This window comes from Camelus bactrianus, chromosome 23 (genome assembly GCF_048773025.1).
Source record: "Camelus bactrianus isolate YW-2024 breed Bactrian camel chromosome 23, ASM4877302v1, whole genome shotgun sequence".
Classification (NCBI taxonomy): Eukaryota; Metazoa; Chordata; class Mammalia; order Artiodactyla; family Camelidae; genus Camelus; species Camelus bactrianus.
The window spans coordinates 30,300,583-30,327,969 of NC_133561.1; the positions used below are offsets into that span (position 1 = coordinate 30,300,583).

The 27,387-nt window shown below is 51.6% G+C and overlaps 1 protein-coding gene across 2 annotated transcripts in view; it reads right to left on the reverse strand.

The window, feature by feature from the left end:
- The window catches only part of RASSF5 (Ras association domain family member 5), a 68,840-nt gene that overhangs the window by 13,138 nt on the left and 28,315 nt on the right, over positions 1-27,387 (reverse strand). The window contains exon 1 of one of the 2 annotated variants that reach the window (XM_010963259.3): positions 16,086-16,612. The exons of the other annotated variant lie outside the window; for it this stretch is intronic. Coding sequence (XP_010961561.1) covers positions 16,086-16,205 — 120 coding nt within the window. The 5' untranslated portion in view covers positions 16,206-16,612. Of the gene's footprint in view, positions 1-16,085; positions 16,613-27,387 lie in introns of those variants that run through there. 2 annotated transcript variants of the gene reach the window in all.

Sequence of the window (27,387 nt, forward strand, 5' to 3'; positions counted from 1 at the left end):
CTGCCCCCTGGGTGGAAGGTATCTCCAGGCCTCTGTCAGGGAGGAGAGCCCCAGGCACCCTCTGACTGAGAATGACCATCTGCAGATGGCTTCCACTCTGATCTGCTGCCCTGCAGCAGGGCTGGCCCCGCACACCGGGGGGTTTCTGGTTGGCATGTCTGAACTAGGACCCCCTGAAGGAAAGGGGCAGGGGCCCGTCTGTCTCGGCTGGGTTTGGGACGCCTTGCTCGATGCCCAGACCACATTCAAGGCTCACTGGCCCCTTTATGATGGCCCCAGACAGATGGGAAAGAGGAAGCCCCACGGGGCTTCGCCACAGGGCCCCCTCCCAGGTCCGGGTTTTGGATTGGCTTCCCCAGCCACACCCACGGCAGTGAAGGGGTTGATTCCCACAAGTCTCTCTATGGAGCTGTCCAATGTCCCAAAATAAAAGGTTCAGAACCTCCTAAACTGTGTTCTCCGATAGGTTATTCCCAGCAGAGGAAGGAAGGAAGCATGGAGCCACCCTTATGAGCAGAACCATGTGGAATTTGAGCTGCCTTGGGAGGATGCAGAGAAGCAGTGGAAAAAAAAAAGGGTGGGGGGAATTTGAGAAACTGGGAAGAGTCTAAAGTCCCCAAAGACAAAATACAGAGCAGATGGTCAATGTAGACAGTCAGCCAACAGGAACTGATTGAATTGTCTATGGGCTGAGGACTGTGAAAGGCACCTTGGGACATGAAATCACTGGGTGTGGTCCCTGTCCTAGGAGCCCACAGGTTATCTGAGGAGGGAAGACAGAGGTGCACGTGATGTGGACCCCGGAACAAGCACAGTGCAACCGGGTCTGAACCTCGGCAGTCTTGCTCCGTGTGTATGGGTGTCACGCCAGCCGATTCCCTGGGCTGTCAACATGTCCTGGAGCCCAGGCACGGCGTCCCTCACTCTTCCATGTGTCCATCTCAGTCTACAGGCAGGAGCAGGTCATCTGGGGTAGCAGGAGCCCCAGGCAGGAGGCTGGGAGAGCCCTGTGGCCTTGGAGATACGGTGACTTAGGTTCAAATCCTGCAGTGCCTCATTATAATCATAAAAATCTCAACAGCTAGGCCCTCTCAGGGCTTCGCAGTCACACTGTCATTTAATCCTGAAATAATTTAATGAAGGAGGTGTGTTATAACCCACTAGGTCATGCTGCCTTCACATGGGGCCATGGGTTGGCCTTTGCTGGCCATACCCTTGGTCTTCTGTGAACATGGGCAAGTCGGTCTCATTGAGACAGATTTCTTTGCTGGTGAAACACGGATATTAGGACCTTCTTTATACATTTACTGGGGAGGTGGAATGAGATCGTTCATCTGGATGTGCTTAGCACAATGTAAGCACATAATAAGCATTCAATAAACGGTAGCTGGTGCACCACCACGGTAACTACCACCTCACCTCTAGTCATTTGTCTGGCAGGGCAAAGGGAAGTTTGGTTGGTGGGGATTGACCGCCATGCAAGAGTCCTCTTGCCTTGACCTTGACCCCTGACAGGCCTTTCAGCCTCTTGTACATCCTTAGCACTTTCATCACTGGGGTTGTGGGCCCTTTTCTCCATAAAGAAATTATTGGAAATTGTATTTTATGATTTACAGCATTGCTACAAAGACAAATAGATTAATGTCATATATTAAAATACTTTCTTCAACCTAAAAGTTCATTTTTTCCTCCTGATTTTAAAAGAAATTAAAACATCTTTGTGGGCCCCTAAAGTATTCCATGCCCACTTGTGTCCCGTGGATAAGTCAGTGGTGCTTCCAGCTTTTGAGCCCCAGGTAGGGTGACCAGCTGTCCTGGTTTGCCTGGGACTGAGTTTTCTTGGGATGCAGGACTTCCAGTGCCAGAATCAGGACGGTCCTGGCAAACCAGCACATTTAGTTACCTTAGCCCCAGGGACCACCCCCCCCAACCCTCTCAGTCCTAGATGGACTCCCTCCCTCTCTTTCTCTGTCTACTGCAGGCCCAGGACACTGCTTGCTCTTCTGCCCTCTGCAAAGCTGCATCCATGTACTCTCCCCTGGAGGTTTTCCTGACAGTCCCTCCCCACGCCCCACCCCCAGCCTGGCTGCCATCTGGACACGATTGCTCTGGTTGTCAAGATCAGCACACATCCTTGCAGCTTCATCTCAGAATGTAAGCTTCCCAATGGCAGAGACTGATGCAGTGCCCAGAACAGCGCCTGGCACATGGGAGGGGCCATTAAACATTTGCTGAATGGGGAGGTGGGTACAGCTCAACGGTAGAGCGCATGCTTAGCATGCACGAGGTCCTGGGTTCAATCCCCAGTACCTCCTCTAAAAAAAATAAATAAGTAAACTGAATTACCTCCACACCCCCCAAAAAAGAATAAACAAAAAAGGAAAGAAAAGAAAAACCAATATTTGCCTAATGAATTGAATAAAACACAAAGAAGCAATAAGACACACACATGCATACACACACACACAACCCAAAAACAAATATAGGGAAATTAAAGATTCCAGGATTGCACACGGGCCCTATAGGGCTCCTCGCAGCTATCTACTTCTGAGCACTGGGACCTGGAGGAGGCACCTGTATTTCTGAGGGTAGATGATGTAAACCTCTTCCATTCCTGTTATCCCCTCTCCTGGGTCTTCAGGAAGCCCCTTTTTAAGCTCAAAGGTCTAATGTGTGAATCCAGGCAGAACAGGGTGGCACCCATTCCACTGCAATGGCCACAGGGATTTCCCTCTCTTGTGCTCTCAAGAGTTTTTAGGGCACAAGAAGGTCTTGTTTCAGGTTGGTCTTCTTCACTGGGTTTCCTCTAGGTCCCTGTCTCCTTTCAGCCTTCCTGACACCTTACTTGGATCATTCAGCCTGAGAAGTCCCCCTCCTCTTCCAAGAGGATTGGTCCCCTGGAGCTGACATATCTTTTGGGGATACGTGCCTCAATTGCCTACTTCTGTCCAGAATTAGTGGGCTCTCCAACAGCATCACTTACGCCCCAGCTGTTCTAGCACCAACTTCATCCTCTTCGTAGTAGTATGAATTATGTCAAAGCCTGTCTTCCACATAACACCGTGAGCACTCCAAAGCCAGGAATTGTACCTTTTTGATCTCAGCACTCCCAGAGAGCTCAGGACCAGAGTACTGCAAAGTGAATTAGGGACGCTGGTGGGCAAGGTGAGTGGGTGGGTCCCAAAACCTGGTCCTAGACCCCAGTCTCTCCAAAGGCTGGACTTGGCTCTCTCAGAACCAATTTAAAGAGGATTTCATTGCAAATCAGATGTCTGACAAGGGATCAATAACCAAAATATATAAGGAGCTCATGTAACTCAACAATAAACAAACAACCAACCTAGGAGGGGATGGGTATAGCTCAGTGGTAGAGTGCATGCTTAGCATGCACGAGGTCCTGGGTTCAATCCCCAGTGCCTCCATTAAAAAAAAAGTCTTGTTCACAGCAGCACTATTTACAATAGCCAAGACATGGAAATAACCTAAATGTCCATTAACAGATGATTGGATAAAGAAGTGGTATATTTATACAATGGAATACTACTCAGCCATTAAAAAGAAGTTAAAAAATAGACAACCTAATTTAAAAAATGTACAAAGGACTTGAACAGACAAATCTCCAAAGAAGACATACAAATGGCCAATAAGCACATGAAAAGATGTTTGACATCACTAGTCATTAGGGAAATGCAAATCAAAGCCACAATGAGATGCCATCTCACACCTATTAGGTTGGTTATTATCAAAAACACAGAAAATAACAACCCATGTGTGTTGCTGGTGGGAGTGAAAAATGGCAAAAGCTGCTATGGAAAATGGTACGGCGATTCCTCAAAAGATTAAACATGAAATTCCCATGTGATCCAGCAATGCCATTTCTGGACATACACCCAAAAGAAGGGAAAGCAAGGACTTGAACAGGTATTTGTACACTCACGTTCATAGCACTATTCACAACAGCCAAAACACGGAAGCGGCACATTCATGGGTGACTGGATAAACGAAATGTGATGTATACATACAATGGAACATTACTCATCCATAAACAGGAAGGAAACTCTGACACAGGCTACAACATGGATGGACTTGAAGACATTATGCTAAGTGAAATAAGCTAGTTACAAAAGGACAAATACTTCATGATCCCACCTATGTGAGGTTCTTAGAGTAATCAAATTCAAAGAGACAGAAAGTAGAATGTGGTTGCCAGGCACCGTGGGGAGGAGGGAATGAGAAGTTACTGTCTCACGGGTACAGAGTTCAGAAGATGCAAAAGTTCTGGAGGGGGATGGTGGTGATGGTTGTAAGACAATGTGAAAGTACTTAACACCACAGAATTATACACTTAAAAATGGTGAATATGGTAAATTTTATGTTATATATATTTTATTACAATAAAAAAAAGAAGATTTCAAGAGCAGGGGAATGTGGAGGCCACGTAATCAGCTGGTTTCAACTGGTGTCCCTAAAGTCAGGAGTGTCCCTTACTTTCTGTATTCCAGGAAAGTGAGGAGTCAATCCTGCTTCTAAGCAAGTTGGCCCCCATCCCAGGACCTCCAGGACCAGGCTCTTCTCCTAGGCCCAGGCACCTCCTGCCAGGTCACTGACAGTTGGGTGACCACTAGGGATGCCCTGGACAGCCCAGCCCGGCTCAGAGGAGCCACTGCAGCTAGGTGAGGGCCTAACAGCCTCTCAAGACTCTCCACGGGGGAGCTCAGGGGCAAAGAAGCCTGGGCTCAGAGATCCGGAAGGACCTTGGGATGAACAGTCCAATCACCCACATTCTGCAGAAACTGAGTCATCAGGTGACTCAAGCAGTGGGCACTGGCCAACCCACTTCAGACGCTCTCCCCGACTCCATCATGGCTGGCCACGGGCGAGGAGCTACGTCTGCCTTTCCAACCTCATACACCCCTAGAGAAATGGACAGCACAGCAAAGGAAGATTGGGGGCCACATTCTCTCTTCTTTCTCCTAAAGGCCACAGAGTCGTGGAATTCTCTTGAAGTCATTGAGCTGGGAGCTGGGTACCAGCTCGCCTTCGGAGTTTTCCATCCCCACCTCCACATCGCCCCCTCACTCTAACCTAGTGGCCTTCTCTGCCCAAGAATGCTTTGAACACAGGGCTCCTCAGCTTCGCGTAGGATCCCGCACGCTCTGAGAGCCACAGAGTCAGACCCTGGAGAGTCACTAGGTCATGAGAGACGGGTGGCTCTGGGAGTCCAGCTCGTGTGCTGTGATGTAGGCCCTTTCCCGGGAGGTGCAGGACGTGGGCGCCAGGGCTGCACGTGCACCCCCTCCCACACGTGCTGCCTCCAGTTCAGGACCAGCTTCCTGTGGGACAGGGCGTTTGGCGCCATAAAGGATTCAGAGGATTCTGAGGTGATAAGCGGCAGGTGGGAGCTGGGTACCCTCACTGACCAGGTTTGCTAGGAGGGGAGGGGCGGCTGGAGACACCAGCTGTTCTGCTCTGCTGCAGGGAGTGGGTCCTTCTCAGCTCCCCTCTCACTGGAACCCCCCCCCCCACTGCCTTCAGCTTTGCAGGCTGGGCTGGCGCCGGTGCTGGAGCCCCCCCACTGGCCCACACACGCCCTCTCGTCTCCGTCTCTGTGCTGCCTGCCCTGCTAACCCCACCCCTCCCTCCTTTGCTGCTTGGGGATTACTTTGTGACACTGAATCGCATCTTAGTTGGTAACTGAGTGGCTCAAGGTCTTTGCACATGTGTATCCTCTCATTGTGTCATAACGGCTCAGGGGCAGGGACATCTGGTTTCCTTTCTCCTAAATGGCTTGACAAAGGGCACTGTCCTCAGTGACTCCAAGACGAATGCATGGACATGGGGCTGCATCTGTGGGCATTTCCTGGCCTCCCTGCTGGGGCTTCAACGACTTGGGTAATTCTGGAGAAAGCTGTAGGAGAGGCAGCCCCTCAGGGGCTGGGGGCTCCAGCACTAAATTACTCGGGCCCAGGTTCTGGATCTGCCCCTGATTACCATGTGACCCCTGACCCCTTCAGTGCTTCAGTTTCCTCACCATTAAATGGAAACCATACATACAGCTGACCCTTAAACAATGCAGGGGTTAATCCACATATAACTCATAGTGGGCCCTCAGCATCCTCGGTCATTCTGCATCCGTGATTCAGCCAACCGCAGATGGTGTTGCACTGTCGTATTTACTACTGAAAAATATCCACGTATAAGTAGCCCCATGCAGTTCAAACCCGCGTTGTGCAAGGGTCAACTGTCGTTGTCGTGAGGATTAAGTGAGTCTGGACACTTAGAACAGCGCCTGGCACGCATCAAGGCCCAGTAATCAACTGTCATCATTCTCTGTTCTCACCATTTCCCAGCAGACCCCCAGCTCCTGCCCTTTCTTTCTGTGAATAGAGCCTTGTACCTCTTACGCGCCCCAGCCAAGCACCCCACCTCCTCACGTCACAATTCGACACCCATTTGCGTTTCTCTGAACGGACTTTATCACCATCCCAAGCCCAGGAGCCCCCGCTGCGTTCTCACGGCCAGATGTAGGGCCTTCCTCTAGTGATTACTCTCCGCTGGAGGGGGAGTTCTCCCCGTTTCATAGAGGGAGAAAGTGAGGCTGAGAGTGATGAGCATGCTTCCTGAGGTCACCCGGAGCGGAGGCTGGGGGCTGGGGTTCCAGGCCCAGTGTCGGGCTCACATCAGGGCCTGGGGCCCCTGCCCACTCCATCTGGGCTGGCTGAGAATGCTCAAACCACTGGGATCACCAAACTTGGACCTTCATTTGCTCAGAATTAAACTGGGAAAGTAAAACAAATGAAAGTGTGTTGGTTCCTCCCTCCCTCCCTCAACCTGCCACTCTGCTAGGCTGAAGGGCAGACAGGAGACAGCCATTAGCGTGGGCTCTCCCGCCTCCTTGCATAGCCTCTCTGCCCCAACCCCCCAGGAGGCCCCACTTGAGGAAGCACCACGCCAACTCCTGCCAGCAGGTGCCAGGGCCCGGTTGCTTAGTGACCCAGCCCTGCGCGCCCTCACCCTCCAGGGCAAACGGCTGAGCAATCACAAATGGGGTGGAGGGGGCCGCTCTATGTTTGGAAAGTTGTCCTTGTATCTTTTGCTCACTCAGTGAGATTTTTCTTCTCGGAGTTACTGGAAAAATCCATCGATTCTGCATCCAGAATCTTAGCAAGCGACCCTCTAAAATTACCCAAGATCAGCTTTCACATACTTTGCCTAAGGCGCTGTGCGCGTGTTCCCCAGGGAGCCCCTGCTGCCTCTGAGGGAAAGCCGCTTTCTGAGAAATAAGCTCCAAGCCCACTCCTTTATCAGATGTGCATTAAGCGCCTACCATGTGCCGAGGACACAACGATGAACAAGGTATGGTCCCTCATTGGGAAAATTACAGCCCATCAAAATGAGGGCCAGGAGAAGGGTACGCCGGTGTTTGGGGAGCACAAAGAAGGGAACGTCAAGTTGCAACTGGAAATGCTCTCTAAACACCCCGGACCCACCAGCTCCCACATCCTCCTCGCTAAGGCACACTTTCCCAGCCATGTGTGAGTAGGGAGGTTATGCCTGCCTCCTGCCTCTCCACGTGTTCCGGCCAACAGCGGGCCCTGCAGCCCGAGCACCCCTTGTCACCTACATCACGGTGTTGGGGACAGCCCAGCCCCGCTCCTCACTCTGGGGGAGAGCCGGGAGGAGACAAGGAGAAGGAGGGGCTCACGGTCTGGGAGGTTGATGACGTGATGGTGATAAGAGTGTGGCGACCCAGACGTCCCAAGACCAGAACAGGAACCCACGGGTTTTAGCATTTTAGCATCAGGAAGTTGGCTGAATGAGAAAAAGAGCTTCGTGTGGCAGGTCAGCAGCCTAGAGCTGGGGGGTCTGAGCTTATCTGGAGTCTTTTGAAACTTGACTCTCACCCAAGATGCCGTGTGTGTGGTGGGAAGGGCATGTGTTTTGGAGTTGGACGAGCATGGCGTGGGGGACTGGCCCTCGGCTAACACCCTCCCACATACTACCTCACTGAACTTGACAGCAAGGGAAATTCTGCCCATGTGGTCTGTCAGGCATAAAGGCTCTGCAGCCACCCTCCCTACATTTTTCTCCCCCTAGGATTGTAGCCTCACCCGTAGCAGGGATCCGACCAGCTGGAGTCACGCTGTCTAGTACCATGGACAAGGAAGGACTGATAACTGGGTTGGAGGAGGGTGGCGGTCAAAAGCACAGCACCCCTCCCTCTGCCAGCGATGGGTTACAAGCAGGCCTGCTCGGAAACAGAGGATTGACTGTAATGACCCCTAAGAGCCTCCTCCAGCTCCAGGAGTCTCTGCTTTTCAGAGGAAAAGTTAATCTCCTCTAATCCTGCCAGCGGCGGCTACAGCTCTGTCACTGCCAGTCTGTCCCCAGCCCCTTCCTGGGCTATTTATGCCCAAGTTCTCTGACTCTGGGAGCCAGCCCCTCCATCCTCCTGTCTTGGGAGCTGCTGCCACATCCTGATGAAAGCCATGTGGCCGCAGGGCACATGCAGAGTGTCTTCCCTGTGGATGACCCCCTGTCCAGGAGCCCCGATCCAGACACTTCATGGGTAGGGAAGGGGAGCAACAAGGATCTGTTTCATAATGTGGCTGAGGCCATAGGTCTTTCTGTAAGCGTGAAGATTGCATTTTATCCATCTCTGCCTCTCCCACCCCCAGTGCTCAGGCTATATGGAAGTTATACACACAATGTCTTGATGGAGGCCAGGCATTGCAGGGTTTTAGATGCTACAGAAAGAGCAGGAACAAAGTGTGGGCTTTTTTTCTGGAAGCACAAGGGAGGCTCTGAAGGCTTTGGGATGCCAGGATGATATATGCCCCTGGCAACTGAATGCAGGGTACACAGAAGGGGAAGACACAGGATGGAAGTCAGCTGGGTGACCTGGAGCATCTACGGGAGAGGTGACAAGCACCCAACACTGGGTAGGGCAGGGGACAGAAAGGAGAGGCCGACATCTGAACACAGTGACAGACTGGATGGAAGGGATGGGGGGGGAGACTCCTGAGGTTTCAGGTGGAGGATTAGGAGGGTGGGGCAGAGGCAGGGAGAGAAATTGGTATGGGCAAAGCTATGAGCTGGTTCTGTACATATTAAACTTCAGGCATCTGAGGGGCATGGGAGACCTCCAATGGGCTACAGAAAATTTTGTTCTAGAGCCAAGGAGTGAGGTGAGATGTGGATGGAGGCTGGGACATGAAAAGTAAAGCTGGGGTTGGGCAGGAGAAGAGAAGTGACAAGGGACCAGGACAGCACCACGGACAGAAGCCACAGGCTCAGCGAGTCAGACCTGAAGTTTTCTGCCCTGACAGCTCCCTTCTTCCTGCTGGCCCTAAAATTAAATGCTTCTGATTCTTGGCAAGTTCGTCTGGTCCTCCTGTCCCCAGAGAATACGCCATGCCAGGACTGGGTCCCCATGCTCTTTTATGGGTAGGTGGAGCCATCCAGAAGAGGAAACCGAGGTCCTGGATGGAGACAGGTCTTGGTCCTCCACACAGGAGGATCCCAAAGCCAGCGAGCACACAGGTGTGGGTTACCTGGCGAGTCAGGAGCAGTGGAGGGAAGGGAACACAGGCTGCTGGGCAGCCAGGTTGGGCCTGATGGTGCCTCCCTGTCAAGTTCATGGGCTGGAAGTGGGATCCAGAGTCCAACCTGATGGGATGAACTAAGCTGGGATTCAGGATGGATACCAGTGTGAAACTTTTTTTCCTTTCTCCCTAAACTGTGTGGGTGAATGGCTATAGCATGTGCCCTGAGCTGTAACTGGAATCACTTTAGAGGGAAAAGCCAGCTGAGTCAGGATAAGCAGTCTAAGCTTGTGAAGACAGAGGGATGGGTGGGAGGGAGGAATCTGGACCACAGAGGTGAGGATGGGTAACTCCCAGGTGGTCCTGGAGAGGGGGCTCACGTCAGCCATTCAGGCCCTCATCTAAACCCCACCCTAGGAAAGTCCTTACAACTTAGAGAACTTGGTACTCAGGACCTAGTATCTCTCCCAGCCCCACAAGGTTCTGCTCCCGAGCAGAGTGGTGAGGGATTCTCAGTTAAAGAAGGAAGATGGACAGGCTCATTTCACACTCGTTGAAGGACCAGACAAAGAGCCTGAGTCTGGAGGGTTGCAGTGTTTTGGCCACAGCCCCTCAGTTCAAAGCTGGGGCTGGGATGAGAGGCCAGGACTTGGCTTACAGTTCTGTGCTGTGTCCGTTACATCACACACCGGTCACGATCACAAAGGGCTGTCCCCTCAACATCCCTGCTCGACACGTTGTGGTGAGAGCAATGGGGACAGCTCTGAGCAGGGACCCAGGGGCCTGAGGCCTTGGCTCTGTCTCTGCTTAGCTGTGTGACCAGGGACAGATCCTTTTACCTTCTGGGTTCCCAGCCTAGGAAACTCTGGAATCTGTGAGAAGTGCTCATCTTGCATTCCAACTGAAGTTGTCAGTTAATTACCAAATATTTCCTAAACAGGTGGTTCCTAGACTTCCGTATATACAAGACTCACCTGGGGGAAGCATTTAAAAAGCAGATTTGAGGGCTCTACCTCTAAAAACTCAGAAGCCAGTAAGTCTAGAGTGGGGTCCTTGACCCTTCATTTTCAAAAGTGATCCAAAAAGATTCTGATGTCAGAGGGCAGGGCCAACCTTTCAGCATCACTGAAGGCTTTTAGATGCTACAGAAGAACGAGGGAAGTGCTGAGTAAGGAAAAACACCTGTCCTCAAAAAGTTCCCAGTGTAGTGGGGGAGACAGGACCCACCCCAGGAACAGCACATCCTTGGTGACAGATGGAGAGGTACAAGGTCAGAGAGACAGAGCTTACGGCCCTTCACCAAGAAAGCAGAGCAGAGCTTCCAAAGGTGGTTGGGCAGAGAGGGTGGGAGGAGGCATGCGTGGCAGAGACAGCTAAGTGTCCACCACAACCGGCTTCCTGGTCCACCTGGGCTCACAGCTGTACTTCATTTCCCAGCCTCCTTGTGGTTAGGTGTGGGCATGTGACCAAGTTCTGGCCAATGGCACATGGGTGTAAAACACACACACACCACTTCCGGGCCTGGCCCACAAAATCTCATGTGTTATCCTGAGCCCCACCTGCCAATGTAACTTTACTTAAAGAGGGAAACTGACTTCTATTATGTTCAACGATGGAAAATAATGGGGGCTGTTGGTTACTACAGTTAGTCCATCCCAATTACACAGGATGCCCCAGAGATGATGGAGCGACGGAACTCAACATGCATTTACGCAGCGCCTGCTTTTGTAACCAGTACTCTGTGCCACATTGCACCTGAACGGGATGCGAGCTCCGACCTAACGGGACTTACCATTTTCATGGAGAAAAGCAACACCAGGAAAGGCCAGAGAGGCAACAGGCAGTAAATTCCACAGGAGGGGAGCAGAGGCTGCAGCCCAGAAGGAAGGCTCTTGCATAATTGTGAGAGCACGAAGAGTCTTTTGAGGTGAGTCCTGGGCTGTGTGGGCTTCTGAGATAGCATATAAAAGAGCAGTTATATGGCCCAACGGTTCTGAAGATTTTAATTTTATCTATATTGCTCAAATTTGGAACGAACTTATTTTTAGCACCCTTTTCTTATCTCTCATGCCAAGAAGGTCCAGGGCAGGTGCTGTGCCTGAGGCCCCACCTGCTGCTGGTGGAGAGATGCGGGTTTCCCTGACTGGTCCCAGGGCGGTCCAGCTTGGAAGATGTCCCTGGAGTGCCACAGAGGCCCTGACCAGGGAGGGGCCGACTGGCCAGGCAAGAGCAGATGGGACAAGTGCAGGCACGGAGCCAGGAGTGTCTTCATACTCTGACCTCTGAGACTGCCCACTTTTTCTTTGCATCTTCCTCGAATTTTTCAAGAATCAGTGGTGTCAATGGAGACCAGAGAAGGCCTGGGCGTGTGTTGGGAGTAGGATGGGAGAGTATTCCAGCTGTGCTTAAGTATATTTAACCATAGATGGATCCAACCTTCTGTCCTCCATATCCACAAAGAAAACACACATGAGGAAGATACAGCAAGCAGTACTCTAGGATAGATACTAAGAAGAACTTTTAAATAATTAAAGTTGTAAGATTCTAGAACTGATGACAGGGACCCCCTGCTAGGGTTAAGTGTAGAGTGAATGTTCCTTGGCCAGTTTGCCTTAGGAATGGAGGGCGGGTGAGGCCCTCACTGAGCGGAGGGCTGGTAAGGACCCTTCAACCCTTTCCTAGCCTGAGGCTGTTTGGGTCTTTCCATTTTGTAGAAGATTCTGAGAGGACAAGGACTGCAGCTCGTCCCAGTCACCCTCAGAGCGAGAAGAAGCACAAAGAGCACTTGATGAGATACCCAAGAGGGGTGTCAGTCTTGGCTCCACCCAACCAGATATTTGGCCTGGTGAAGTCCTCCAGTCTCTCTGGGCCTCAGTTTCTCCATCTGTAAGGTGAGGAGCTAGAGCCGGTTCATTCCAGCTCTGTAAGCAGTGGGCTTTCTGTGTCCTCCGAGCACTCACCCTGATGCTCTGGGTGACTCCAGAGTCCTGGAGCCTGTGGCACAAGCAGAGAGAGAGCTCAAAGTGCCCTGTCCCTGCTCAGAGGTCAAAACTCTAAACTGCTGCCCCCGGCAGGCATCCGGGGGAACAGATGGGAGTGGAAGTTGGCCTCACTTCCAGGGTCAGCTCCCAGACAGGAATAAAGGAGCAGCTGGCAGGGATGGCCAGAGGTCCCAGTCACCAGACCCACAAATCACCAAATCTTGCCTTTTGTAGGACTAAAGCAGAAAAATCTCCAGGCTGGGAGATGAGAGATGTAGGTTCTAACCCTGGGTCCATCATGAACTTGCTGTGTGACCTTGAATGAGCAGCCCCCACACCCAGATTCCAATGTCTTAGCCTGGGTAACCATGTGAGTGCCTTCCCGAGAGCAGCTCGAACGTCTGAGCACACAGGCTGGGTTTCTCCCAAGCCACCAGGAGCCCCATTTGGACACATGACCCTAATCATGCCCAGCAGCCAAGGGGGGCGTCCCCACAGAGCACCACCTCAGGACCCGGAAACCATGAGACTGAAAATCAGGTCTCCCTGCCCCTCTCAGAGGAGGCCCGAGGCCCCAGGAAGCTGCCTTTTTCTGAAAGGCGAGAACCAGCTGGGGCCCAGGGCCTGGCCCCATTTCCTCTGCTGCTGCCTCTCCACCTGAAGGGGCTCCTCTCCACCTGCAGGGGCTCCTCTCTGTGAATGGGGGCCTTCCCCACCCTCCCAACTCCCACCAAAGGGGCTGGAGAGAGGTCTCCGGAACTCCCTGGAGGCCAGGCCAGTGAAGGCTCCCAGAACAGCAGGACGGGTCCCCACAGCTCCGCGCCAGCCAGGCACAAGCCGCTGGGTGGCAGATACAGGTTGTTCCGACAAGGCTATTTATAGAAGCTGGCTCGACCTTTCCCGAGTGGGGGCCTCAGTCTCTCAGCGACCGGGAAACATAAACGCCTTTCCTTGGAGACAGGAAGGAGAAATTCTCCTAGGAGCTCAGATGCGATCTCTCTTTGGGTAGGAAAAAAAGCATTGTTAGGGGTCAGAATGGATTCAGGATAGGGCAGATCTCTCTGAAACCCTTTCCAGAAGTGATGCCAAGGGAGGAGAGAGAGCTGAAATGTTATTAAAGGCGGAAAAATATGCCAGAGGACGGGAGACTGAAATACGTGGATGAAGCTTCCCCAGTTCCTAAGTCAATGACATACACCCCTTCACAATTAGCAGGGGCCCCCTGAGCACTTGCTCCCCGTGAGAGGTGGCCCTGCCCCCCCTGCCTCCCTGAAGGGTGCTGTGCAGATGGCCAGTCTGGTGCTGAGGGAAACTGTTCCCAGAAGCAGTTCTGACCCTCCACTCAAGACCCTTCTAGGCAGAGGCCAGGGAGACGAGGGGCCATGCCCACCGCTCTGTCCTTCTTTGAAGCATTTATCCTTCTCCCCTTGGGGTTCAATAAAATCAATGTCTTAGCCGGGATTCCTGCCCTCTGCAGGCTTACAGACTTGGGCAAAATGAGGTAGGAAGATACGCAGAGATCTCATGACCTGCAATGGATTCAAGAAGCAAAGAAAGAGTCGATGTGGGTGCCAACCCAAATGTGTACATTCAGGAGTGATGCTAGGAAGGGGAGTTTGGGGGCGAATGAGAGAGAAGGCTATTTGGGCCAAGGAACAATTCACCCCTATCCCCACTCCACCCCAGCATATTTTATTCTAAGATATTTCTACTTCTCTCAAGACATACCAGAAACACCTACCTTTTTCGTTTGCCAAGTGGAAGACACCTCAGCCCTGCAGTGCCCCTTCCTCTACCCAATCATGTAAAAAGCCCACCTTCTGGGCCCAAGGGCTTACAGCCTGGCCGGCAGTGAGTGTAACAGCTAAACTTTGTTCTAAAAACAGGAACCATTTCCGTCCCAGGCAGCAGCAGAACTCTTGAGAGCTATGGTTCTCAAACTCAGTTGCATATCAGAATTACCTGGGGAGCTTTTCAAAATCTTCATGCCCAGGCTACACCCCAGGCCAATTAAATCAGACTCCCCAGCTGGGGGCCCGAGTGTCCCCTACATTTTCCAAAGCTTGGCGGTAACTCCAGTGTGCAGCTAAGGTTGAGAACCACTAGTCTAAATAAAGATCCCAGATAGCTGGAGTGCCCTTATGTGTCTGTGTGTGTGTGTGTGTGTGGTGTGTGTGGAGGGGCTTCCACACAATGAGGCAAGGATCCGAAGTGAGAGCTGGACACGTCCCCTCTGCAGCCATGCTTTCTGCATGAGCCCTCCCTATCCCTGCCCCCAACCTGTGGGTTAGTTTCTGGCCATTTGCAATACGGAAGTCTCAACCTGTGAGTGTTTATTCTATGAAGGGCCTAGGTGCCATCCACTTTTCACCTAGAGCTTCCAGAGCTGGAATTTGGGGGAAGGTCACCTTCCCAGGCACAGGTGAGCATGCCACCAAACCACGAGGAACAAGCATTGCTCACCAGCCTCACGAAGGGGTGCCCCCAACACAGGTGCTGGTTCCAGGGGTCTGCTTTATTTATTTAGTTGATTCCTGCAAGCACTAAAATCAAAACCTCTCCTCTGATTCTTGGGTGTCCTCCTGCAATCAAAATGTCCAGTGCATTTGTTTGACTTCAGAACCCAGCGAATTCAGGGCCCACAGGCAAGATGAATTATTAACCATTGAGGCCCCAGAGTAAGGTCTGGGGATGCTTTTGGTTAATTCTACTTGGTGTAGGACTGCTAAATTAATGATGGGCCTGCATAACCCTGTGAAATTTAACAGCTCACTTCTGTCTACAAATAGGCCCTTTGAGGCAACCTCTCCAAGGACCTCTCACCTAAATAACAAAACAAATAAATAAACAGAGTTCTGTCTCCACTCCCACCATATCCGTGGCAGATACATGGCTGCAACTGGGAGGGTGAGGCCAGGGAACTCGGGCGTGCTGGGTGTCACGCACATACAACTCCATTAGGGAACACATGCAAACCCCTTTAGATTACCTTCAACTAACCCAGGAAGGCAAAATGAGTGTAGGACAGCCGCCCAGGAGAGCAGTTTTAGTTTGCTTCTAAAATCACCCTGGACTTCTGCAAAGTTGTTGGGCTGTGTTTTAAGATGGTTTCTGGCCATTTGCAATACGGAAGTCTCGACCTGTGAACGTCTATCCTACTGAGGGCCTGAGTGCCATCCACTTTCCACCTAGAGCTTCAAAGCTGGTATCTGGGGGAAGGTCACCCTCCCAGGCACAGGTGAGCATGCCGCCAAACCCCAAGCCAAGCGCTGTCCCCAAATCCTAGAGAGCCATTTTGAAAAGGTCCAGGGACAGGAAATGCCGAAAGGGGCATTAAAAAGAGAATAGTGTTTGCGGGTGGTCCCTGAAGGGCTCCAGATCCCTTTCAGATCCCAAATCCCTGGTCTGCTCAGCCAACAAGTTCAAGAGGGTCCCCAAGGCAACTGCTCACCCACTCTGGTAAGACATGGCTTTGCCTGTTTGCCAGGAGCAAGGTTTCCCTTCTAGACCACAGAGGTTATTTCCCCGCAATGAAAGGCGCTTGTAGTATTATGTTTACCTTCGAAGGATGTTTGCTCTGCACATTCCTGAAAAAGGTGGTCTTGGCAGTGAAGAAGCAATCCTCCAGTTCCTCCTCTAGGCTGCAGTACCCACTGCTCATGCTGCTGTCCACCGTCATCTAGCCCGCAGCCCCGGACGGAGGCAGCCAGCGCATCTGATGGGGCCAGGCTCGGGATGCGGCGGGCGGAGGAGGGGACCTCTCGCCAGGCTCGGCCGCCGCGGCGCGAGCTCCGAGACCCGAGCCCCGCCGGGAGCGAGTCCGTTACCGGGCCGGGCCGGGCCGGGCCGGGCCGAGCCGGCTGCCTCGGTTCCTTACACCGGGGCCCGAGTGTCTCGGGCGGTGGGGTAACCTGTTCCCCAGCGGCTACCAACACGGGGGGCGGACCTGTTCGCCGCCTCGCGCGCCTCGCTCCCCAACTCAGTCGGCATCTGCGGTTGCATCTCCCCGGCGCCGGCTCCCCGCTCCGCCCCGCGCGCAGAGCGCCATCTCGACACCTCCCCCGCCTCCCGCGCCTTTCCTGCCCCTCGCAGTGCAAGCAGAGGAGTTCGGAAGCCACTTCCTCTCGCAAGGTTCCTCAAAGCCGCTCTGCTGTCGCGGCGCCCCTCCCCCCTCCCGCCCCAGGCCTGCGCCTCCCCACTCCGCCGTTGGACCACGCTGGCCAGTGGACCTCGGGCACCACGAGCCAGATTAGGGATGCAGGGCAGGAACAGACCAGGATGGACCCCAGGGGTCCCCAGGGTTCTAGAAGCAGCTCATTCTCATCACCCTGATGGCTCAGGTTCACGGGGAAGAACGTGCTCTAAGGTGGACACGGTCCCTCCTCCCTTCCCGCCATCCGCTGCCTCACCCACTCCACCCTCTCATTCCTCATTCACCGGCTGAAGGAGCCAGGTCAATCAGAGTGGTTAGAGAAGTGACTGGAGGAGAAGAAAATCAATATCTGGTCTTCCTGGAGAAGCAGCGATATTTTATCTCGGAAATGCCAGGAGAAAGCGCAGGGGCCCCACAAGCATATGCAAATCATGTGCAAAATTATGGCAACCTGAAAAGCCAGCCTGCCCTTCCACCCACACGGAGAACCTGGCCCTCTGGAAGCCTCATTTTACTAAAGGAGCGGGCAGACACCACCCAGGTGATTGGTTCATTTTCCTGACAGCTTGGCCAAGAGGGGTCTTTGCCAGATCTTGTCACTCCCATGGAGGACAGCTCAATTACACTCCTCCAGCAGACTGGATGAAAAAGCATCTTCCGTGACTAGGGCTGAATCCTTCAAAGCAGTTAGGGCAACGCCCCACAACCTTTCAGACCAGCCTGTACAATAGTGGTTGGAGCTACTTAACCATTGATAGAGCAGCTACGGCCTGTGCCCGGTGATTTACATGCAGTCTGTCATTTCACTTTCCCGATAGCCTTGAGACAGAGATTATTGTTCCCTTCTTATGGATGAGGAAACTGCAGCTTAGAGTCACACAAGTAGGATGTGTGGGCTGGGACTCGGACCCCGGTCCGTGCAATCCTAGGGCTTGTGCTCTGAGCCGCCGTGAGGTACAGTCGCTCAACGCAATGGGACTGTCTTGGTGTGCACGCTGCCGTCTTTCAATAGAGTGGGGCCTGGAGTCTCAGGAAAAGAAGACAAGCCTTCAGAGCCTGGCAATGCTAGGGGCACCACACTCGTGGAGTCTGACGGCCTGGGGACCCCAGGAGCACCCCCAGAGAGTGGCTGAAAGGGGTTAGCAGGACTCTCCAAGTCTGTGTCTCCTGCAGTTCTGAGAGTCTCCATCCAGTCCTGGGGCACAAGCTGGGTGGACGGCTAGACTCAGCCCCCGGACAGCAAGCTGCCAACTCCGTTTTAAGCTCTGGCTACCTCTGTGAGGAACCCTCTCTCTCCCTCATCTTAGTCAAATCTGTCAGTGCTCAGGACGGTTTCAAACTGCAGCCCAGTTTGGCTCCATCCTCCCACTCAGTCTTTTTCCCAGAAGCCTGGCAGGCACGAACATGAGAGAGCTGAGAGCCAGCGCCCCAGCCGGCTGACGGGCCTCAGCTCCAGGGAATGGTCGATGCTTCCCTTGACAGGTAGGTAATAAGTGGAGGTGCACAGCTGGAGAGGGGGGCTGGGGTGAGCTGCGGGGTCTTTCCAGGGAAGAACTCACATTAGTGGGGTTGAAAGTAGGTTCTGGCTTTGTCTGGACCAATCTTATCTTCAAATGAGTATTGTAAAGGCTGTTTTTGGAGTGGAGAGGTGGGGGGGGGGTGTTTCCAGAGAGAGTGGTTCAGGCAAAGGAAGCTGGTACTGGCCTCACCAGCACCTCCAAACCCAGTGCCAGAATGATGACTCCTGCAGAGAGGGGGGCTCTACATGACCCTTGGGCCATCAGTAACAGCCTACCTGCTTTGTCCAGCAGCACAGCAAAGGAACACGCATTTCTTTATAAAAGGAACCTCCTTGCTCAGTGGGAAGCCAATATTTAAAGAAAAAAATTGTCCCAGTTCTCTGTGGCCACACTGTGTCTTTAGAGTCATTCAAAATGTACAATCTTAAAATACAGCTAATAACAAGCTTTTGAACAGCAAGCCAGAGTACCCCAGGAGTGAGCGTGAGTCTCTCCCTGTGACTAACACACTGGATGCCAGATCTGCTTAGGAGAAGGTCGAGGTGACACTGTGTTCTTTTAGGGTGCTGCTCCCTGCCAGTCCAAATAGTATGAAAATTGACATCTGAATAGGGCTTTTCAAAGCCCTTTTAACGCATCACTTAGTTTTCTCTATAACCTTGAGAGCAGGAATTATTCCCCCATTTTAAAGATGAGAAAACTGAGGGAAGCAACATGTTCCGTTACAGCTCATTACATTCTTTCAAAGCCTCTTAATGCCTAGTTAGTGTCTCTGTCTCTACACCACTCAACCTGTCAATGGATCTAGGCTCGGAAGGCAGCCATGTGTAAGAAGCCAGCAAAAAGGAGACTGCTGGCGAGGACCCTGGGACTAGAACTCTGCGAAGATCACATATGATACAATAAGTTGGTCAGCCTCCAGGAAGAAAAAATCAAGACCAAAGCTCCAGTGTCCCAGAGGGAGGAAGACTGGGTTCCTTTCAGTGCCTAATGACCCTGTCTGCACCTCTTCTCTGTGAATAATCAAGCGTAGTGATAACCTGGCTGGGGGAGGGGAGAAGTCGGTAGGGAAGAACCTGAGCAACAGCCTTTTAAGCCTCTGAAAGTGAACACACAAAGGATGGGAACTGGCTGTTCTTGTCCCTGATCCCAGGAAGAGAAGCCTGACCTGAAGCTGCAGCATCCAGAGCCTCAAAGCCGCAGCATCGTGGCGGGGGTGGGTTCAGAAAGCCCCACTGGAATGGTGGATGGGCAACTTCCCTGTCTCAGAGCGTCAGATGATGAAAGACATTACTTTAAGCTTTCTTCCTTTCTCAGATGCGATCCTGACGTGTGGCAGATCCCCTTGTTAAATCCGCCCTGTGGGTCTGTGTCCCAGAAAAGCTGTGATACAAAAACGGAAGCCAGGAGCTGGTGTTCTAGTCCCAGCTCCACCTCCAGCTTGATGTGGGATCTTGAGCAACTCTGGACATCAGGTTTCCTCATCTGTCCAATGGAGGGGTGTCCGAGATCAGATCTGGGGCCTCATATACTGACCAACATATTCAGAGACTGAAACCTGGGTGAGGTGCCAACTCACCCTTGAAACCTGTTTTGAAACCATTATTAGCCTGTATGTGCGGGCACTGTCCTAGTAAATTCATGTGCATCATTTCATTTAATCCCTACAAATGGATGAGGAAGCTATGGTTATTGTCTCTATTTTACAGAGAGAAGGAGGTTCTGGCAGGGTAAGTAACGAGCTCATAGTCAGACGTGCTAGTTCACGGTGGAGCCGAATCAGCCCAGCCGGTCTGACCCAGAACCCAAGCCTTGAACGCTCTGCAGTCGTACGTACAGAGCGTTGACCCCTGATTGCTCTCATCACAGCCTTACTGCTGAAATCGCAGTCCGACACAAACAAGTCAGGAACTACTCTCTCAGTCCGCCTGTGACCCGGTCTTCTCTTTGGCTCAGTGAGGGTTTCCAGGGTTCAGCCGCTGGCTGTTTTCTCAGTATCACCCACTGCCCTCCACCCTCCACCCATTCTCTCCCTGGGAGCTTAGATCTCACCTACGCCAGTGCTGTCAACCACACCTGCCAGACCCAGGCTCATAACTCTCTCTCTCCCGGGGAGCTCCAGATGGATACCTGCACCAGCTCACGGGTACCCAACCCTACCCACTAGAGCCTCACTCTCAACAGGTCCAAACTGGGCTGATTACTCCTTGCCTCACCCTCCATCTGCTCCCCCTCCGATAGAACGTCCTAGCTTTCTCTCTTTTTTAATTTGAAGTATAGTCAGTTACAATGTGTCAGTTTCTGGTGTACAGCATGTCCTATCTTGATGAGAGTGCCATTACCATAGATTATTGCAAAGCCTTCCAGGAGTTTCCCTGGTTCCCGTCTCTGCCTCCTCCAACCTCCCCACCCACCTGGTTGCCAAAGTTACGCTTCTAGACCAGGATCTGATCAGGGCTGTTCTATCATAAAACCTTTCCATTCAGATTTCAACCAATAATTATTGAGTAAGTACTGAGTATTGAGATCTAGTTGCTTGTTCATTTATTCAACAAATAATCACTCAGCACCTTCTCCATGGCTGGCACTGGACAAGATGTTCGCATTCAGGCCTGAAGAAGACAGAGTCCCTGACTCTCACAATGTCCAGTCTAGTAGCATGACATGAAATAAGACATTATATTAGAGTTACTGAGCTCTCACACTCTTTATTATCACACTTGGTCCTCACAACCCAGCAAGAAGGTACTGTACGGATGAGTAAACCGAGGCTCAGGGTGGCTAATTTGCCCAGTCAAAGAGCAAGTAAGTGGTTGAATCAGAATTCAAACCCAGAGCTTCTGTGTCTGACAATTTTCTATCACAGTTGTCTTTCCTCCAGTGACTCCCCAGTGCCTAGGCTGACATCCCAAACTCCGGAATGGATCCTTCAAGGCCCTTCACAGCACCTGCCCAGCCAACAGCTCAGACTTATCTCCAGCCGCAATCAGGCTGCCCTCCTCCCAGCTGCACACATCTGATTCACATTCCCAGCAGCCGCCCTGCCCTCTCGTGGTCTTGCTTTTGCTGTTTCCTCTGCCCATCAAAACCCTCCTTCTGGCCTCCCCGCTTCCTGACACATGTTCACCAGTCAGGACCACACCGCCCACACCTTCCCCGTGCCTCTCAGAAGCCTTTCCCAGATATGCTCTCTGGGGTGAATCTTAAAAATGCTCCCCTCCATCCTGAGAGCAGCATTTAACAGCATTAAACCACTGTGCACAGCAGAGAGCTCAGTTTCTCCCCAGACGACCTCCTGTTGTAAGAGGTACACGGCTGCACACTATTTAGGCTGACTCACAGGAGACTCACTTTCTTGGGGCTTCTAGCCCACTTCACACTTCTCTCACTTGGCTGCCAGGCTAACAGCTTCGATAGGGCCCTGACACGAACACCAAAGGCAGGTAAATCAGCCCATACCAAGAAGCGGAGGCCCTGCAGAGCTCCTGCTGGGTCTGAGTCAGGCCCAGGAAGTCTGCCTTCTAATTGTCCCCCTTTCGGGGGCCTAGAGAATCACAAAAAGGTTTCTGATCAACAACTCCATCCCTCACATGGCCCTCTCCTGGCAAGGCCAGGCCTCCAATAGCCAGGGCGATACGGTTCAGACATGAGACGTGAACACCTCCTGGACTAGTACACATAGAAAAAGAGCCACGTTGCCTTCTCAGAGCCTCACGACCACCTCGCCCAGGCAGAAGTGATCTCAGGCAGCCCACTGCTTCTAGGAAAGAAGAAGGGGGTGGAGCTGTGAGGAGCACAGAGAAATGGCTCCAGTGCTTAAGGATTTTTAGAGAAATAAGTATTAGATCTCTGTCCCTACTTGGAGCCAGGATATTAAGTGCCTCCTGGTTGGGAAGTCTTCCCTCTCTGATCAGAATTGAGCTTTCCTGGGTTGGACTGAGATGGTCAGATAGGCCTTAGGACAGCTCCTGTTAGAGGCAGCTGTTCAGTATGAGAGCTTTGGCCAGCACTGCTGGCTTCTAGAGTGTGGAGGGAAATCTGTGGAGGGTGGAGCAACTGTCCAGATACAGCCAGAGTGGAGCAGGGCGGCTAGGGATGGGCTCCTTTGGCACATGTGGTTGGGCTGGCAACAAATGAGGTAAGATGGAATCATAAAATATATTCAATTAATCCGAAAGAAGGAAGAAAAGAAGAAGGAAACAAAGAACAGATAGGCCAAATAGAAAACAAATAGCAAGATGAGAGGCTTAAAATCTAATTATATCAATAATTACATTAAAGGCAAATGAGCTAAATAACCCAGTTAAGGGGCAGAGATGATCCAATTGGATTTAAGAAAAAAGGTCCAACTATTTGCTGTCTATCAGAAATGACCTTTAAATATAAAGACACAAATAGCCTAAACGTAAAAGGATGGATTCAGGAATATCATGTTAATGGTAATCAAAAGAAAGCTGGAATGGCTATATTAACATAAAAGCAGATTTTAGACCAAGGAACATTGCCAGGGATGAGGAAAGTTATTTCATAATAATAAAGGGTCAATTAATCACGAGGACATAATGAGCTTAAATGTTTATGCACTCAATAATGGAGTTTAAAACACAGGAAGATAGAACGGTACACAGAAATAGGCAAACCCACAGTTACAGTTGGAGATTTCAACACCCCTCTTTCAATAACCGATGAACACATGGTGTGCCTCAACAAATGTTAGCTACTGTTGTTATCAATCACAATTCAGTTCGATAAACCTTTATCGAACATTTCAGAGGGGACCCAAGACCCTGAATCCCTGGAGAAATGTGCAGGTGTCTATCAAGAGCGTTGTTAGGGAGCCCTGGGCCTCTCTGCAGGGATAGACGGGGTTCCCCAGGCTCCTCCCTTCTGGCTCCCTGGCTCCCCCGTGTGGTAGTTTTGGGTTCAGCACATGGCATGGGGCTGAGGGCTGGGGCAGGACTGATCACTGGCCCTTAGCTCTTTTGAACGGTTCTGGAAAGGCAGAGCCTGGGGTAGGGAGACAGTGGGGTGGCTGCAGGAGGGAGCACTGGGCTGGGAGCCAGGAAACTCAGCTCTCCACGCCAGCTGAGTCACTGCTCAGCGGCTGCAGGGGCTGAAGGAGGTGATTCCAGCAGGGGCCCTGCTAAGGAATGACAGTAGGGGGCTGGGAGTGGGGTGGGGAGGCGCAGGCAGAAAGGCAGCTGTGACCTGACCTGTGGGGCTAAAACACAGCAGCAGACCAGGCAGATCCACCCTGGAAGCTGTCTGTCCCTTTAGTGAATGGGGACAGGGTCTTGAGTCTTTTTATCGACAGAGTAGAGCAATAACTTGCGTCGCAAAGGAGGGGATAGTCCTAAATCTTGTAGCAAAAAGTGCCCGTCAAACCACAAAGCCACAGTGTCCCGGTTTTATATCCAGGAGAGTAACCCAACTTTCTGGTATTGTGGCATGTAGGCAGAGCCAGACCATGAAGGGTTTTGTGTGCTAATCCAGATTTAGACTGATTTTGACGCTAACAGGAAGTCACTGAGGGTTTCCATCACACGGTGACATGATAAAAAAAATCCAGTAAGGCGGGGGCGGGGGGAGGGTACAGCTCAGCGGTAGAGTGCTTAGTCAGCATGCACAAGGTCCTGGGTTCAATCCCCAGTGCCTCCATTAGAATAAGTAAGTGAGTAAATAAACAAACCAACCTAACTACCTCCCCCAAAAAACAAACAAGTAAAAAAATCCAGTAAGGCTTTTGGAGGCACCAGACACTGCCCTGGAATGTCATCCTTTCACATACGTCTTCTCACTGGAGCCGCACAACCACCCTGCCTACTATCCCATTTCTCAGAGAAGCAATCTGAGGCTCAGAGAAACCAGGAGACTTATCTCAGGTCACGTGGCACAAATGTCATCTACACAATCTGAATTAGAACCTAGCTCTTCTGTCACCCCGGCCAGGGCTCTTTCTTTTCTTTAAGAAAGTAATTTATCACCTTTAAAAAATACTACAATAGAAACACGTGGTTATTCAAACAGCACCGAAGTAAACAGCAGAAGTCAGAAGTTCTCTTACTCCGCCCCTGTCACCTCCCAAAGTGAGATCTCTTTTGACAGGTGGCTGGCCCTCGCTCTCCATTTATACACACACACACATACACACGCACAGACACACAGACACACACGTGTACAAAGTACAAATGGGCTTGTCCTGCATGTACCACTGGGTAACTTGTCTCACTTCACACTATCCCCTGTGAGTACATATAGATCCATCCCTTCCTTGTTTTGTATTTTACTTTTTTTTTGAGTTCCAATAAAACTTTATTAACAAACACAGATGCAGATTTGCCCTAGAGCCAGGCAAACACCTTACATTGGTTGGGCATCTGAGTTTGTAAAAGATCTTTTTTTTAATTTTATGATTATTATTTTTTTAAATCCCCAACTCCTAATGTGTCCCTCCCCCTCTTCCCTTCCCTGGTAACCACAGTTTGTTTGTCCGTGAGTCTGTTTCGGGTTCAGATCCATCCCTCCTTGGGAAGAGCACCTTGGTCACAGTGCAGGTGTTTGGAATTCCCTTCCCAGCACCCGACAGCCCTCTCCACTGTTTGTAGCGCCCCTTAGTCAGGGGCTGGACCCAATGTCCCGGTGGTCAGGGCACCGAACTAGCAGAGAGCAGCCTCTGAAGGCAGCATTTCCTACTGAGGGCACCTGAAAGGATTCAGAAACAGTGCCTGGCTCAATGAATACATGTGGAATTAATAGGACACAGTTCTTAGACATACTTTTCTTTTTTAATTTTAGAGATTAAATATTAATTTAATGAGTGTCAGGGAAAAAATCCTAAGTACATCAACAGTGATTCAAGGGTTTTTAAAATTTCCCTCAATATAAGTTTAAGTTTAATAAAAGAAATCTGTTTAAAGAGAAATGTGAAGTAAATAATAGCACAGGTGGAATATTGATATGGCCGGAATCCTAAGTGTGGACAGTGCCTGGGTGAGGTTTGGGGACTGCTGTGGAAGGAGCTGGACTTTGCAGGGGGTGCCCTGGGAGCCTGGTTTCAGAATGCTGCTCCTGGATTCTGGAGGGCCAGGAGGAGGGGATGGAATCCGGGCCTGATGGATGTAAGATTCAATCCCTGGCTGTAAGTGATCTGAGTGGAAGGAAGACTGCTTATGTTTTTGTCTTGTCACCTGTGCCTGCCATGCACCAAAAAAGTGGCACCGAAAGCCAGAGGGACAGAGCTGCCAGGACCCCCCGGGCTGCAGGGGTAATGATGAGAACCAGCAGTTGTGGGCAAGGACTTCCTTTCTTGGGGTCTTCTTCCCCAAAGGCAATGAAAGGACCAGACCTAACCAGCAGAGGTCTCACTTCATCCCGAGGGCACTGGGGGGCCCCTGAGGGACAGAGGTGATAAGAGAACCTTTAGGACAACCTGAGGCATGAAGTCTTTGGGGCATGTCCCCAATAAAGGAACTGCAGCTGTTTGGGTAATATATTGTGACCTTCAGACAATGGCAACCATGTCCTCTAGGAAACAGGCTTAAACCCAAGAAGGGATCTGGGTGGACTGGAAAGGGACTTGCTTGGTCAGCATGGGTGCCCAAGGGAAAAGTCAGACATCACAGACCTCAGAGATCTCCAAGGAGAGACTCCGAACCCACCCGTTGACAAAAGCACAGGCAGCTCCTGGTCACCTGCCTCCGTTTCTCCACCTGAGACCTGAGTGACCTGCACACCCTGGGAGGGCAGCTGGGGCTCTGAGCCCCTCCCTGCCCCCTCCCATCTCCAGCCCTTCTTCCTCCCTCCCTTCCTCCGCCTGGCACAGCAGAGAGAAGACAGCCAGAACCTTGGGATTACTGCTTTTCAAAGGTTGAGGCCAAACACGTATCTGCAGGATGATCTCAGTTGTGTTTTGAAAAATGTATGAATGGACAGGAAGAAAATATAAAACTGCTAACTAACAGTGGTGTCCTCCGGATGGAGGAAAATCAATGATTTTCTTTTCCTTAAAGAGCAGAGCAAAGAGATGCCACTTAGCTGAGACCTCCCGACAGCCATATGCCCCCGAACTAACTGACCTCCGACCAGGGCCCTGGCCACAACAGATCCCCCCGGAAATCGGCATTTGGACATTTGGTTAGCTCCGTCCAGGAGACCAGGTCAAGGTGAATGAAAGCTCCATCCTGGTATGCAAGAGAAAACCAAGCCAAGGCGGAAACCAGCACAAACAAGCTTTTTAGAAAAGGCGAGTGAGCCTGGAGCCGGGCCCAGGTTTTATTGATAGAAGGCTAGGTCCTGCCCCAGTTGTGCTGAAGCATGCAGCCAGGCCTGTCCAAGGCAAACACAGCAGCCCAACCCAGCCAGCCCGGAGCAAACCTCGTCCAGGCTGGCTGCCGGCAGGGGGCCGCTCCGCACCCCCTCGGGACTCTTCGCTCCTTCCATATGGCTCCTTCTATATTTCCATGATGGTTCTGCTCTGGACACAGCCCTGATTTAGCTTGCCAGAAGATTCTAAGGTTGACTCGCCTCTCCAACAGAGTCAAGGGAGTCACTCTGCTTCCAAATACGCAGACTTGGAAGCACCTGTTGACTGCTGACGTTCTGAGAAAGGCATAGCAGCGAACCCCAGGCCCTGCTCTGGGGCCTCCTGCCCACTGCACCTGAGAGCAGGCTGAGCCAGGCTAGGGCAGGGTTTCTCAGCCTCTGTGCTGTTCACATTTTGGGCCAGATGAGTCTTTGTTTCGGGGGGTGCTTTCCAGTGCGCTGGAGGCTGTTTAAAGGCATCCCTGGCCTCTACCCACGAGGTGTGAGTGGCCTCTCCCCGGCTGTGACAAGCCAAAGTGTCTCCAGTAACTGCCAAATGTTCCCCTGGTGGGGGGTGTGTGTGCAAAATCACCCCCCATCTGACACCTGCTGTTCTAGAGGAAGAAATACAGACCCAGAGTTAAAATCCAGGATGTAGTGGGGGGAGGGAAGCAGGCTCCAGGATAGGGGATGGGCGCGGTCGAGGGGAACAGAGAGAAGAGACTTGCAAGTTTCCAATGGGAAAGAAAATTGGGGAAATAAAGAGATGTTTAAGTAAGATCTTTAGGAAATGCTGCTCTGTGTTGTGCTTTATAACTTCCCTCCTCGTCTTCTAAAGAAAACCTTCAGCAAAAATCTGCATTATTCACCAGGGCTTTGGGGGTCAG